Source organism: Camponotus floridanus, unplaced genomic scaffold (genome assembly GCF_003227725.1).
Source record: "Camponotus floridanus strain SB8 unplaced genomic scaffold, Cflo_v7.5 scaffold54, whole genome shotgun sequence".
NCBI classification, from domain to species: Eukaryota; Metazoa; Arthropoda; class Insecta; order Hymenoptera; family Formicidae; genus Camponotus; species Camponotus floridanus.
The window spans coordinates 370,587-388,347 of record NW_020229703.1 but is presented as its reverse complement, the minus strand read 5'-3'; the positions used below and the strand labels follow the sequence as shown (position 1 = coordinate 388,347).

Genomic DNA, 17,761 nt, shown 5'->3' with positions numbered 1-17,761 from the left:
TTTTTTCAAATATATTTATTTTAAACAAACAATAAATGTAACAAAGCTCATCAAATTAGAAGAAAAATGCAAATTGCAATATAAGAAAAATTACTGAATACTAATTACTACATATTCATAAACTCATCGTCAGGTATTATTATTTCATAAAAATATATTTAAATTATTGGAAATGATAATAAGTTTTTAATTGTGTCACGAAGTTTCTATATAACTTGCGAAATTATTTTCTCTCTAAAATTAAATATAGACTTAACTATTGCGATAATTATAAAGCTCTCTATATTTTAACAATTTGATTTCTTCGTTTTTAATCAAAAAAGAAAAAGGTTAAATTGATAGTTTTTCTATTGCTCTATTTAAACCGCGAAGATATCATGCATTTAATATTAGCGCTGAAAAGACTCATTAAAAAACAATTGCAACATAAAAGGTATTTCAAAATTATCGCTTCAAAATAAATAGCTGTTTACGAGTATAATAACGAACAATGGCAAAGTTGTGGAAAATACAAGTTGCAAATTTATGAATTTGAAATTCATGTACGATGAAACAGTATTTTGATTGCTTATATACAGCATGCATTGCTGCAATTGATATCCTACAAACATGTACATAACAATATACATAATTTATATAAAGTAATGAAAAGAATATTTGCAACAAATTCTACGTCAACTTATTAATTACTGATTATCGCAGATATACATGCGTATATTTATGAATTTTGATTAAATATTTTATAAATATTCTCTGTCTTCCTCTCTTTCTCTTTCTCTTATGAATTAAACTATAAACAATATAATATTTTTCTCATTAAATATACATACGCGAAAACAAACAATCAATGGAAAATTTTTAATAATAATGGAAATATATTCTAAAAATAATATAAATTTCTCTCATAAATTCAAATATTTTAATAAGATAACATAGAACTGGAATATTTTAGAGAAAAATGGCAGTATTGCAAGGATTAAATCATTTAGTCGTATACTCGATTATGCATAATCGATATTACATCGTGATTCTGTAAAAGCGGAACTTTATAATTAGCAAATGTCACTCGTGTATCAAGATGAACCTTTAATATCCGTTGGAGCGCAGTATTCTTAGAACGTCGATTAAACTCACCTCGGTTTAGATTCTTCGTTCAATATTACGCCTATTCATCTGCTTATAAAAGCCTTATGAACCGCGAGATATTTTATACTTTATAAATCGTTAGAAAAATTGGTAATCTGCAAATCCTATATTCATATTTTGAACAATATATGAGTATAAAAATAAATCTGTTCAATGTATGCATATTTTGAGAGAAACAAAAAAGACTTTTATAGAAATAAAAAACTGCAATATAAGATTTTTTAAGATAAATATCTCTATATCTGTTTTAAAAAAGATTTCTTATTTTACATATTGTACTAATACAATAATTGTATAATAAACTCTTTTTAATTTTACTTGAACAAAATTGTTTATTCTCTTAACTCGAATCGATAAATATATCTATACGTGTGTGAAGCTGACATAATATTTTATTTGTTAATGAAAACCTATTTTTTTATTTTAATGTATATGCTCTCTCTTTATTAGTATGTTATAATTATATATTTATTTAAATTATCAGAAATTATAGAATTATTAGAAATAAAGCTATAATTTTCAATAATTTGGGTTTTAATTAATGCGCCAGTCATCTGCACTCATCTGATAAAATATATGTCATGCAAATAAATTCCCAAGATGTTACCATTCTATAAATGTATTATTTATCGAGTGGAATTATAATCTTATGGAAACATACTTAGGAATCAAACGATCTCCATATAATCGAAGCTATAAACCGAATATACGAACCGTTAAATTCAACGATTAACAATAAATTCAATTTCTTCTGCATTATCCGTTCTATATTATGAGTTTTAGGGAAACAAACTCTGGATTGTAACATTAAACTAGATATATATAACTAAATATACGTTTAAATTATAAAAAACAAATTTTTTGGAAAAATAGGTAGAAAAAATTAAAAATCTTTTTATACTAGATAAAAAAATTGATAACTTTTTTGTAAAAATTGTTATATTACTAGAGTGTTATAGATTTAAATAAAACTACATTTTATAATACTATACTTCAATGATCGAAAAATATTCTGATAGATACGGAAATGAGAAAGCAATGTATAAAATGTAAGACACAATTATACTCGATGTCTGGATGAGAAGTTGAATTACAAAAAAAAGTGGAAATTTGTCCAGTTCACTAAATTGATTCGCATAATTTTATTGTTACGGACGGAAAAGAAACATAGATCTGTGCAAAGCAGAGCACCAATCGGAAAACCAGTTTTTCTCAATACGCAAATTCCTGTCATCATGGATTGTTTCGATTTCAAATGTGATATACGGACGTTCTATTTTTCGCGCATATATTCGCTATTTTTCAGTGACCTGATTCCCAATTGACTATCAAAAAGAAAAAAAATTGCCTGGCTCACAGTTTGCATGAAGCTGTAAACTGATTTATTTTGGCAATACAATCTGTTCTAAAAAAAAATTATTGTTGAAAAGCTTTTGACGATACTGACTTTTACTGAAAGGAGGCAAATATGTATTTTTGTAATTTAATGTAATTTTATTCATTTTTGTATTATTTTATATTTAATGTGGAAAATAAGATACCTGACAAATATCTATTCTTTCAAATTATTATTTGATATTTTGCACATGTTTTAATATTATCATTAAAATCACTACATCACTTTTATTCAAGTATTTCTTAATTTTTCAGCTTGCGACGTATGGAGCGACGTCACGCCGCGAAAATATCGACCACCGCGAATTGGTGATATTCCAAAGTAAGTAAATTTATTTTTTTTATGGATACAGTTAAGTCAAGTAAAAAATAAATAATTTAAAAAACATTACTTTTAATGAGTAATTCTTATAAAGATCATTTTTATCTTAAAAAATTAGAAGTGATAAATTGTAATAAATTTTTATTCAATCTCAAAATATTTCTCAAGGTAATTTAAAAATGTATATATATTTATCATATTATAATAATTATAATATAATAATTGTAATATGATGCAACAGCTTCAAAATTCGATAGATTATATGTATATATTGAAATTCGATAGATATAATAATTATTGCCTTGCTATCAATGCAATTAAAAATGATTAATGCAATTAAAGAAAATGTTCTTTATCTCTCTATAAATAAAATTTGAAAAAACTTGACCCATATAAATTATATTGACTTAACTGTATGTATTACATACACATATATATATACACACACACACTCAATTATTTCCAATTATTATAATAGAAAAAAATCTATTTACATCACGTATTTTCATTTCATTCAGAGTGATTATATAATTACACGATTTATATATATATGATATTATTTTGCAACGTTTACTGCGAATAAATATCTAGCTAATCGACTCGCTTAACTATCTAAAAAAAGTGCCTCCGTTTCAAAAACAGAATAATACGCACATGACGGTGTACTTGCTTACGTAAATGCGCGATATAAATGCATATTTAAGTCAGCATATATACGCAGATATATGCATACGACAGAAGAGAAGATGAACTATGCAGTTTCCGCTTCTATGAAACGATAACATGATGCATATTCCGGAAAGACGGACGCGATTCCGAATGGTCTTCGGAGAAGTAGATGCATGTCGGACAATAGTTTCAATTAATGTCTCGTCGATCAAAACGTTCCATGTACATATTAATTCGTGTCTAGCCCAGTTTCAGTATAAATATGGGTTTAAATAATTCGTTTAAATTCATTTCCACAAGTTTTGAAAAATATATCGTATATTATGTATATTGCTATTAAATAATATTTTCACTTAAAATAATTGATTATTATACAATCAATAGAGAAAAAGTATTAAACTATAAATTTACAAAGCAAGAAACATGTTATGTCTGACGAATAATTTATGTATAATTTTATCATAAGTGAAAAACAGAACTCAGATAAATCAATCTCGATAAATATTAATGGAATGAGACATAACAGAAATCAATCGTAACAATAATATTACAATCGTACAATAATATTTTCAACTCTCCAAGTTTTTACGATGGAGGCAAACACGAAACGTTTTATTTTCGACGATAAACCCATTGATTAAATCCGACCTTCGACACTATCGTCCTGTATAGAGGAGCAAGGGAAAAAAGGAAGTTCAAGGAGGACGGCCTAAACTACCATAATGCATCACGGCATGCGAATAGATATTTTTAACCGCACAGTCGAAGTCGATCGATATGTACCAAGGCGGCTAGAGGTTTGTGTCTAAATAATTGCACCTTTGGCCTCGTTAACGTCAAAGACAGATATCACACTGAGTTCTTTGACTTCCTCTTCGTGTTATTTAATGTTCGTTTTCTTTCATCAAAGAAATCTTTTAATAGATCATTCGATAGTCCCTTCCAGAAAGAAATTTCGAAAATTTACAAGCATCGCAATTTATATCATCACAACATACTAGCAGAAGTAATTCGTGAAAGAAGAATCTTCTTTTAATAAAGTTTCGATACAAAAAAGTTAAGATTACCGAACATAATTCATCAATAAATATTAATTTTTAAAGCTAATGATGATATCGATAAATATCGCTGTCGCACAAAGTATTTACGCGAGCTATAAAAAGAAAGTTAAGCGAAAATTGCGAGAACGGACGATGCAAGATATTTTAAACTCGAGTCGATCGATGGCCAAGCCATTACTGCTTAAATTATTGAATCTTGCGGGACTAACCGATACGAGAGAGTAGCGATGCGAGCTCAACGATGATCGACTAACTTTTTCCCGAGAAAGAATTCGCCTCATATTTTTTCCCATTTTTTTCTCTCTTTTTTTATTATCACTTGTCGTTCTCTATTACTTGTCGGAATCACGTTTATTTCATCGCAACATAAAAACGATGACAATGCATCGAGCAATGCTAGACTACAGCCTCGATAGCGCGCGACATTCTGAATATCTCTATTGTTTGAGATAAAACGATCACGAAACCTCGGACAACTGTGTCAATGTCGAATTTCATCGATAGAAGTTTCATAACATTTATATTTTATATGTATCACTCGTCATAATAACTGATATTGTTGGTATATCACATGCATTATGCTGTCTATGCTATTGAATTTATATATATATATATATATATATATATATATATATATGTATATAAATTGATATATTCTGCAACGTAAGTATTTTAAATGACTTCAAATGTGAATATCTTCAAAGAAATTTAAATTATTATAATTAATTATAAATTAATATGATTTAAATTATAAATTATAAATTAATATAATTTAAAATTCTTTGAAGATATTCACATTTGAAGTCATTTAAAATACTTTCGTTGCAGAATATCAATTTTCGAAGGATTAATGACTCTTTTTATATTTTTATAATTTTTTTAACAATATCAGATAAAAAAATATGTCTATATTCAATTTACTAACTAACTAAAATTTCGAGATACGTCTTCGTATTATACTATACATTATGCAATACATTATAGGAAATATATAAATTATTTGCATACTAAATTCCAACCTATAATATTTTTACAAGAAAGTAAAAGAGAGAGAGAGAGAGAGAGAGAAAGAGAAAGAGAAAGAGAGACATATTCAAAATCTCTTATTGTATATATATAGGGAAATTAAAGTGCAAACACACACACACACACACACACACACAACAATTTATTTTCTTCCAGAATCTCGGATCACAATATCTCAGCAGTTCTACAGTACGACATTATTGATACTCCATTTTCCACAAGAATCGTAACGGGACATCATAAAACGTATTCACGCTTATGTCACCACATATGTCGATAATAATTTCCCCCTTTCTTCCTATGTAACTATAAAAGCTTCTATTTTTAACACGCATAAAGATATTCTTATATTCTTTCATAAATGTATTCTTTTGAAAATAATTAAATTTTGTAATTTGACTTATGCCACAACAAATTTATATATATACATATATAAATACATATATAAATACATATATACATATATATATATTTTTTATGTGCAAATTACATATAAATTATATATATAATTATATATAAAAAAAAATTATATATAAAAAAGAGAGAAAAAAATTAATTTTTGCACAAAATATATATATATATATTTTTTTTTTGCAAATTATATAATTATACATAGTTACATGAATATATAAATGTCATATTATTCACGGTTTACAATCTATTGTTAATAAAATATATAATTGATTCTCAAAAATCCGTAAAATAATCATTAAAAAATAATTATTTAAATTCGTTTCGATCTACAATCTCGTTGAGATGCATCCTTACATTGAAGTATATATCATTTCGTACTTCAGCCTTTATAAAGTAGCAAATACATGTCTTATATATAAATGACATTCAATGTCATTCACATATGATGTTCTATCGTTCTCTCTTTCATTTTTTTTCGAGAAATATAATTTCATTCTAAGAAAGAAACATCTCGCAATCAATTTCGACAGTTTGACAAGCGTGAGAGATAAAAAGATTGAAAAAAGACTAGGAAAAAGGATAGAAAATTGACGAAATATACGACAAATACGGGAGAAGAAAAATGCACGAGAGTTAACCGCGTACGCAGAAAGTCGTCAGTCCCTGCTCCGTTGAGCTTACATTTGGTTCGTGGAGCTTTCGGTTCGTTGGAGCGCATCAAAGCGAGCTTTTCAGCTACGAATGAATCCTCCTACGTCCGACGCATATGGCCGTAATGCGCAGACATCGCCGAGTTTTCGTCCACTATTTTTCGAATAAATCAAAACGACACCGAAAATAACTCATTGTTATTTCCGATATCCGGTAACCTTAAATGAACCGTTTCTATCGGCGAATTTTCGCATCTATATCTCGCAGCTTTGCATATGTAGAATGTATAAAGTTTCTTTAATGTGATCACTATACCAAATATGTAATGGGATTGAATCAATGTTTTTGTAATATTTTGTTAATTTTTTATATCATTTATGAAAATTTATAAATTTATTAAAAGTTTTTCAACATCTTTGCTAAGAAATTTGTCTACTTACATCTCAAGCAGATTGTTTCAAAACGCTAAAGGCGATTGGAGCAAACTTCCGCGTGAACCTTACTAGAATGTAGTGACTTGAAAATATACTTTAGCAAATGGAGCGTCGCTTCATACATCAACGCGCAATCTGAGAGATTCAAAGATCGCAATTTGTGTGGAATTTATTCGAGAACTTCGCATTTTCCTCAAAGAACGCTTTCCAATGGAAATTGATCCAGTCGATATCTGATTTCTCCTAGCATGAATAGACTTGGTATACGATTTCAAAAATTCCTTGCATTCCTCCTGAGTTTGTCCATATAATTCAATATCATTACAAAAGGTTTATGTAAAAAGCTGACAATTTCGCATTATGTGGAGAATAAGAATGAAAAACACGGACACACAATTTAATGTTTGCAGATTAATATTTGCACATGAAAAATTTTTCTTTGAAAAAAATCTTATTATTAATTCGTTCGAATATAAGCAGCTATGGCTAAGGAATTAATAAAGCATTTTAAATAAAATGAAATCTTCTAAATATTCTTTATCAGCAATCATGTTAAAATTAAAAATGCTCTGTACTTTTTGATAAACTGATAATTTAATAGGCATATTAATGTTTCTTTTTATTATCGATTAATGTTTCTTTTTATTATCCCTTTATTTCTTGGTAAGAAAAATACGCTTCAAAATTGACTGAATAATTCCTCAATTTACTATAAAGAATCACAAAGGATCCTTTGCAAGACTATTATTACTGTAAAATACACAAAATTCGAATGCTAAAGTAAGATCGCAAGACGCTTCCAACTTCCAACCAGAAATTATGACAATCTTCTCTATGTACAATATAATGCTTTTTCCCAACTAGCTCTTCTCGTCTTTTGTCTTATTCAAGTTTCCGTTTAGACAGTAAATGTTTTCATTCGAGAAACCGCTGTTTGTTGAAATACCGTGAGATTCAAATTCTAGGACAATAAACTTTTACTATCTTCTTTACTTACCTCTCTATCTTTTGCTTTTTTGACACATCTATAAATTTAACTGTTATACTTTAATGTAAATTTAATTGATAAATTTTGAGATAGAATTTTATGAGCTATACTATAAGAATGCAACAGATTCTATCATATTTCACAATTCTGTCATTTTCAAATTCATTATATATATTATAATGTTAAAATAGATGAATAAAATGTTAGAAAAATAAATAAATGAATAAAAAATAAATCACAATCTTATTAAAAAGTTATAGAATAATAAATTTAATATTTTTTTACAAGATAAAAAAACTAAGGTAACATGAGAAATATCTCATTTTGAATTCCATGAACATATATGCATTGTTGCGTATCTTGTTATATATCTTTCACCCGCAAGAAATGATATCATTTTGGCATTGTAATATTATAGAAAGATTAAAAGACTTTATTTTAAAAGAAATTTGCCGCGATGTGAAATTTCAATTTCGCGAAATAAATGAATTAGTAGCTTATCTCGTTTAAGCCTTAAAAATTAATAATTAACAACTGATCGGCTTCCTCTAAAGCATTCTTTTCGACATTAATATCCTTTATGGTTTACAGTATTATAATTAAAGACGTGATCGATTATTTGAAAAAAAAAGAATAAATAAATGTTACATTGAATGTGGCGAATCGATTATTAGAATCTACATTAATTTTTAATATCAAAGCAAAAAAAAGTTAACATAATATAAAAAAATAGTTATATAGTTATCATATTATGAAAAAATTCTGCAAGATTTTCCAAAATATTTTATATTCTTTGCCTACGCGTTAAAATGTGATAGAAATATATTTATTTGTCATATAACCTTTATAGGGGAACATAATGTTTAAATTATCTAATATAAATTTAAAAATTATCAAAAAAAATAAGTAAATTAAAAACTACGAAAAACTTTCTTCAAAATATTTCATTTTATTAAAATAATTATGCTAGAAAATTATTAAGATGACATTACATTAATTAATTTTATCCTATAGTAAAATTAAACTTAAATTCCATTTCTCATGTTCATTTTAATGATTGTACGTAAACTCCTATGCAACTGCGAAAATTGCACATATTCTTGAATTATCTTAATTTAGATTTCGAATTTTGTCAGTATATTATGAAATATACCAATAAACTTTAATGCACAAAATAAGTTACTTGTTAGAAATTGTTAAACATTGCATTTCATTAAGGATATTTTCAAATATATTTTGAGGTATATAAAATATAATATAAAGTGTTCTGTATACGTAAATGCACGCAAGATTATTTGCAAAGTTTGTTTAAAACTTTAAAGAGCGTTCTCCGACAAGATTTGCAATTGGTGCGAAATATCTTACGATTCGGTTGAAATATTGGTTAATATTCTCTGAAACTTTTCGATTTGCAGTATTGTAGGAAGTATTTTGAAGTTTCATATTAGGAATCTACAAAAATGAAATACCTAAAACTTTATTCTTCAAAATTCGATTTACGGCTCTAAACAACTAAATGACTGTTAGTTTGCTATAATATTACAAAGCGGTGACATAAGATTGTCTGCTCACAAACTGTTAATCGTGGAGACGCAGAAGGAAGTTTGCGGCTATGACGTTAATAATTATCACATGTAGGAAATAACTTGGGAACATCTGGCATGTTTTGTCAGTCGCATATGTAAATGAAAAATGATATATTACTTATTGATACGATCGCCACAGCTTTGTCAACATTTTAAATATTAATGATCTTTTAAGTGGCTTTTTGTTTTAAACAATTGTATCTATATATTAATATATGTATGTAAGTAAACATGTATCTATATATTAATATATGTATGTCAGATGTAATTTTATTATATTTGTAATCGAACATGCAACAGACTCAAAAATGTTTAGATTAATTTCAAATATTTTGTTTAATATTTTTCATATCAATATAGATAGTATAATATTTTCATTAATTTATAGAAAAATGACAATTAAATAATGAAAAAATAAAATTTATATAAATAAATTACTCTAAATTTAAATTGTTAAATATATGTAAATACATATAAAATTCAAAATATATAAATTTTTTACATATTTTAAATTTTATATGTATTTATATCTAATAATTTATAAAACTATATGTATTTATATCTAATAATTTATAAAACTTTAAAATTTCCTATTATATTTCTAAAGTATGCGCGAAAATATCGAACACTATAAACTGCATGATTAACAATCGATATGTGTTTGGCAAGCAATCTTAAATATCAAGAATTTAAATTGAACAAGCTCCACAGTGGTTGCCAAGAGAATGTCTTAGAATAATTTATGTCGCTACGATATAATAGATGCAATAATAACAGCATTTTCCATAGGAATTACAATGGCATATCGCCAACAAGGTCAAAGTTGTAAATTATCACTCTTTTTTCTAACGAAACTGCGCAATCATTCTTGCCATGTCAAGCATTTTGATATTCCTCGCGCGTTCTAAAGCTATTCTTTCGCGACTCCTCAAAGTAATTACTTCCAAGTCACCAGAGGGAATTACGATGGAAAACATATTCGCTCTTCGGAAACTTTCTAGGTTTTCCGCATCCTTTGAAAAAATTCTAGAAAATTATCCGAAGATGAAGGAAAAATAAAATTCTTAATAAAATTTTTAAAATAATATTTGAAAATAATATTTTTAAAATAATATATGAGGATTTATATTGATGTAACAGTCTTCAGTAAATGTGAAAGTTCACAGAAATAATATTCGTATCGAATAAAAGAACTGCACTCTCCAAACATAAAGCTTAAGAGCCCAGACGCGTGTCTACATACACACATACGTCTCATATGTCTCAATACTCATATGTCTCAATGCACGTATGCCACACATCGTTATAGAGATGACGCAGGCCAGGTTGATTGAAAGATCCTGCGATCCGCAACTTTCTACGATCCAGAAGTTCACTATGGATCAGAGGCATGACTTCAGGCACGTGTAAACTGGGCGAGCACAAAAGGAGATAAAAAAAGCCGAATAAATTTGCAAGTTAAGCACGAGTCCGCTTACAGATGAACTCGATTCATCATCTATATGTCTAGAAATATTTATACGCTTCTCTCGAAATCACTTATTGAGTATAAACGTAAAAAAAATAAATTACCATATGAAAAATTGCTAAAAGTTAACAGCTCGCCAATCTCCTCAAGAAAACATTTCAATCATCGATAGTATCGAAGTGGAAACATTATTTTGCGCAGTCATCCTTCCACATCGACCGGAATAGCAGAGCTCTATCGTGGATGCTCCATCTCCATACATGTTTTCTCTTTCTCTTTCTTCTCTCTCTCCCCTATCTGTCATTATTACGCAACTTGGAGAGCGGAGCAAAACGGACGATATACAACTCGAGTATCGGTCTGAAAGGTGGCTACGACGATGCCAGTGGAGAAGGTGGTGGGAAGAGCACGCGGTCCAAACTCCGCGAGAGCTGCATGTAGTCGACGGCCGAAGCTCAAAGCAACACGGTTGAGAGAACGGTGTCTCCAGGATCAAGAAAATAAAGCGCGGGTGTGAGTTTCTTTCCTGTCTTTCCTTTCTTTTCTCGAAAATTTACTCGCGAGTGATCGATCCTTTCTTAGTTCTAATTAGATGTCGCGCGTAACTTGTATATATTGATATTATCAAGTATCAAAAACACTGGAAACGTTCATCAGAAGTGTCAGAGAAAAAAAAAGATGACTTTAATGATGGATGAGTGTGCATGAATTATTGATAAATTATAGTGACAAGTCGATACGGATTGAAAACGTGTGTAGTTATTAAAAATACCAGCCACATATATGTAAGAAAAAGATTCTTGCATGAAGGCAAAAAAAAGCAAAATAATAATAATTTTTATAAAGAGATAATAAAAGATTGAAATTATATCTATATAAGTTTATTTTCTATCGCGCAAACGGAATTAAATTAATCTTCATAAAAGTACAATAAATTAAATGCAAAAATTATATTACATTACATGTTAAAAATTTTTTTTAATTATTGCAAGAAAAATTCAATTAAAAAATTAAAGAATAATTAAATAAAGACGGTAAAAATTCATTATTTATAGTATTATTTGGAATTCCTTCAAATACACAGTCTGATGTATAATATAGTTTTTACATAAATAAAATATAATTTGATATATTATTTATCTTATTCACAACACTTTTAAAATTATATAGATAATTTTTTTATTTAATTAACTTATTGTTTTCTTATTGGATATAAAGATTCATTCTTCTCTTTTTGCATTCTCTTATTATTTAAGTAAATAAAATTATACTTAATTACTAAAAAAAAATATACTTAATTACTAATATTTTTTTTTCTATAATAAAAGTATATAATAAATAGTTTTATGTTATAATCGTTTGTCAAAAATATAATTGATAAATCCTCCCGCAAAATTTCTCCATCGTATAAATTAAATGTCAAATCAGATCATTCCGACGTGTTTAATTTACGCTTCAAAAATTTAACATCCGCAAACCGCACAGTTGTGGGCACGCGTGCAGCAGTATGTAGCCAGGTAACAATCTAACTGCGACCAATTTTGCCGTAATGCATACGTACAATCGATAATATGTCAATTGTGACCCATTAATAAAGCGTTATTAATTCTATCCAAATTTTGAAGTGTCGCCAATCATACACTATCGTGTATAACGCGATAAAATGCGTTGTGCGCAATTTATGGACTACAAATAGTCTTGCCGATTAATGAGATTAATTCGCGGTTGTTCCGGCAAATTGCAGAGAGAGAATGTTGTTTTGATACACGGATTACATAGCCGATAATCGGAAAAATATTAAATATCGATATACGAAAACACATTTTCTTTATCGAACGATATTTTATTTTATCGAACGATAATACTATAAGCTGCAAAAAAGAGATTCAATAAATCACGATAAGAAAGAGAGAGAGAGAGAGAGAGAGAGAGAGAGAGAGAGAGAGAGAGAGAGAGAGAGAGAGAGAGAGAGAGAGAGAGAGAAAGGGAAACGCAATTATTGGAATTGATATATTGAAATTAATATCGAAAATATACTATATACTTCTATAAATTTATATTCCTTTCTAATACCAAATATACTTTCAATATATTAAAATTATTATCTTTGATTGATATTTCTACATTTATTGTACATTTTTTCTTTTTATCATTATTATTATTTATATGATTTTATATTCATTATTGTATATATTAAATATTATATATATATATATATATATATATATATATATATATATTATGTAATAATCTTCGAATTAAAATGTTTTATATTAAAATAAAGTTGATATATTTCTGCAGAAAAATTTACTTAAAACGTAGTAAAGGTTTTTAAATATATAGAGAAGAAAATTCATACAAGATTATAAAAATATCTTATTACGTATATATATTTTTTAACAAAAATAATAATAATTTTTTATATTTTTTAAATAGCTTTCAATTAAAATACACGCATACATGTGTATCATAGATTGTCATAGATTCACGCAACAAATGTGACAATGCGACTAAATAATCTAATCAATTATTCAATCTAATTAATTGACTTCATGCAATGTTTAATTGAACTCTTATAATACTATCGTATTATATAGATCTGATCTGAATGCATGAGTGATTATATATACAAACATTTAATATAGATTAAATGCTACAAAATATTTGCAACGCGCAAATGTTCGACTAAGAGATAAGTAGAAAAAATTGTATTTTAAAATTTGAAATTCAATTAGCTAAGATACATCTATAGATTGTCATGATAATTATACAAGCTTTAAAATTTTATTTCTAAATATTAAAATCAGTGCTTGCTGAAAATAATTTTACTAAAATATTCAGTCATTTGAATTATAAATCATAAATTCGCATAATCCAGTAATTTTAGTACATAAATATTTCAGCATAAAAAATAAGAACATTTTATTATTTGAAATAACAACTGGACAAACAAACTAATTTGCAAACATAATTTTAAACTGTTAATCAGACATAATTTTATTTGTACTACATTTTATTTATACCGGAATATAAAAATTTTAGATAGATTACTCTCTTTTTTCTTTCTCTTGTTCTCATTCTTTTTCTGTAGCACAATAATTTTATAAGATAAAACGCTTGTTTGAAGAAGTAATCGATTGAAAAGAGTAGATAAATGCTGAGAGAATCGACGGAATATGATTAATTTAGAACGACTTCGCCACGAGCCGGCGTATATATTCTTTCGTGGTATCGTTTATAGTCTAAAACGTGCTTCGCGTATGCATCGTGCATCAAGATCGATCAAATTGCAATATTGGTTTGCCTCGACGGTCGCGAGTCGACGATGGTACATCATTAATTCAGTCTGCTGACTAGGTAAAAGGAACCAAACGACATTACATAGAAAAATGATACACACGCGATCGCAGTTTGAAATGTCATACTCCGAAGATATATGCATCTGTACGCTCAGTGTATCTTCATTTAACAAAATCGTGTGTAATTTCGAAGTGATACGAGAGTGATCTCAAATCGTGACATCAGTATCCGATAAAGTTTTGATAAGAAAAGTTTACATGGAGTTAAAGTTTTATTAGATAAAATATATTTATCTAAATATATTTATCTGAATATATACATTTGCGGAATTAATACATCAAGTAATCGTAAATATGTTATATCACAATTTCATTTCCCGAAAAAAAAATTCATAAAATATAATGCTACTTGGAAAAACTTTTGTGTAGTATCATGATGGCGCGGAATTTTTTTCGTACTTCGAATTTATAACATCAAACGAAATACTGTCAAAGGACAACTAATATCTACGCCCAGGTGTTAATGAGTCTGATAGTCCAAATGTAGTATTATACAATCGTCCATGTAAGTGATATGTAGCCATTGAACGTCAATGAGTTTATATTTAATCACATTAATCAAAGTGCTTTTGTGTGCTTACAAAGACGCGAATAAATGTTATTTTCTTTACTTGTTTCTTCAATTGAGACTCCCTTTGTACGTATTGTCCGTGTTCTTTGTTTCCCGTTAATTCTACATTTATTTTATGGCGTCTTACAGATGAACAATGAATCGCATTTACGTCCGGCTCGAAATGGACGGTACTTTTACTGCGATCTTCTGTTCCACAGTTAATATTATAATAAATGAAACAGTCATTTTTTAGACTAATGTTCCTTTTCCTTCCAAAGAAATTCGTAGACCATTTAAAATAAGGTAAAATCAATGCGAGGAATTTAAATATATATATACACATAACAAACATAATTTTTTTAAATATATGATGGAGATTTCTTTATAAAATAGGTATTTGTAAATTATTAATTATTAATTAAATGCATTAAATAATTAAATGAAAAGAAACATCACATAATGCATATTGCGATGTCTATCGCAAAAAATACTGCATCCTTTTAATTACGAATATCGATCATTGATACATGTCACTATAACAGTACATGAAAACGATACGGGAGCTACGATCGGGTCACGTACACAACTGTATCGTTAATAACGCCATTAGCCGAGACACTGTCGCGTTAGTAACTTACTAATAGCCGGTAAGAGACACTTCGATTTCTCCCCCTTTCTCGTCCCCGTCTACATTAAGCCAAACTTAACACTTCTGTGGCATAAAATATACTTTTTTAGTGAGATAATCCCATCTCTCGTCATTTAATTAATTCATAATGCTGAGGCAATTTTGCCTAAATTACTGTGAGAAATAATTAATCGTCTTTTAGAAATGTTATGTTATGTAATTTATAAGTCATACATAAATCCGCAAAATTAATTCTCTTTTTGAAAAATGAAAGATGCCTCATTAGTTCTCGAAATATATTTAAAAATAAGGATTTTTAATGGTCTTCTTTAAAAATTGGCTCTTGTCATAATTTAATAGTTCAACAATAATACTTAATTTCAAAGCGATCTTATTCATCGTGTGACAAATATAGAAATGTAGAAATAAAGACATTTTAGTTATTTTATTTTCATATTCATATTCATAGATCACAAGTGTTTCATGTTTTATTCATGTAAGGTAAAAATATCTGTAGCATTTATAAAATGAATAACAATGCTTTTATGATAACAGATGTCTTTGTTAATAATGTTTATGATAACAGATGTCTTTGTTAATAATGTTTATGTAAAAAAGAATGCTGCATATATACATTTTTATGTGGAAGACTGACTTTTACGATAATGCAAGTAGAAGAAAATTCACGTGTGTCCAATGTGAAATCTAACTTAAATCAATCGTGAAAGACATTTACTAAAACAAAATGTATCGTTTAATATAAGATTCGCATTAAGAAACAATCTATTTCAATTACTAGTAAGTCAATTATCCATATTGACGAAATAGATAAATTAAAACTTCGAAAACATTCTAAAATTAAATATTAATAAAACATTTAAAAACATGCATATTAATATTAAAATTATTGTTATTATACATTCGTATAATTCAATATCAATTTATTTGAATTTAAATTTAAGAAGACGATAAAATGAAAAGGCGTGTAATATAAATTTGACATAGATTTGTAGTTTTTGAAAATTTATGAAAATTCTTGGTTAAGACTTAAGAATTAAGCTAATGCAATTTTTTATTTTGTTGCCTTAGATTATCTTGGCTTCTTTAATTTGTCAGTAAGAAAGATAACTTTATATTCTCTATTTTTCTGGAAGAATAATATTCTATTGATATGAATTATTGATATAAAAGTTTCCATTAACAACAGTTAACTAACATTCCAATTTTCGCGAAAAACTTTCTATATCATCGACCGTCTATAACAAAATTTTCAATTATATCATTCTGTAAGAGAATGTAAGAAAATATCATTTCCATAAGTTTTCTCCGAAATTAACAAAATTTTTTCTTTGAGGCAAGTAACTTGACTTTTCTCATTTAAATTCGCCAAAGATCGCATTTAACGTTTCATGTGCTTTCGAAAAAACTTTTTGCCTTAATGTTACAAGTTTGGAAGGTAGCTTGGTTAAAAAGACGAAAAGTTTGCTCGTCGATTAAGGTGCCGCATTGCGTTTGCGGTTTTTTGGATTATATGCCAAACGGAAACTGCGAGGCAACTTGAAGATGTGCCAATAAATAGTTAAAAAAAATTTGCAATCTAACATAGTTTTGTAATCCATCTATATTTAAGAGTTTCAAATATAATAATAATAATTAAAGATAAACATAAAACAAATATCAATATGTTCCTATATCATGAAATATATTGACACATAATTAATTGAAAGAAAATATCCTGCGATATAAAAAACGTGCGATTTTCAAGTAATTCAAAAATTTTTATCTTTTGATGCATTAAATCTGAAAATATTAAATTAAACACAAAGAAATTTTACTTGATTAATATAATATATTAAATTATAAATAAAAATAAACATCGAAATTTTGTAATCTTTTGCATTCAATTGTGTAAAATTTGCATTTAATTTTGTATCAAAAATGATCATATAATTGTTCGAATTAATTTTTCGATATACATTTGATTACAATTATTCGATATTCTGAAACAAAATTCATTAGGTCAGTTACGATATTGGTCATCATTATTTGTTTCCGCACAAA

At 27.4% G+C, this 17,761-nt stretch overlaps 1 protein-coding gene across 2 annotated transcripts in view; it reads left to right on the top strand.

The window, feature by feature from the left end:
* Positions 1-17,761, top strand: part of LOC105257380 (calcium/calmodulin-dependent protein kinase kinase 2) — a 65,138-nt gene that overhangs the window by 20,583 nt on the left and 26,794 nt on the right. Inside the window, exon 3 of one of the 2 annotated variants that reach the window (XM_011267963.3) lies at positions 2,797-2,863. In XM_011267963.3, coding sequence (XP_011266265.1) covers positions 2,797-2,863 — 67 coding nt within the window. Of the gene's footprint in view, positions 1-2,796; positions 2,864-11,467; positions 11,674-17,761 lie in introns of those variants that run through there. The other variant, XM_011267962.3, reaches the window with a different exon arrangement.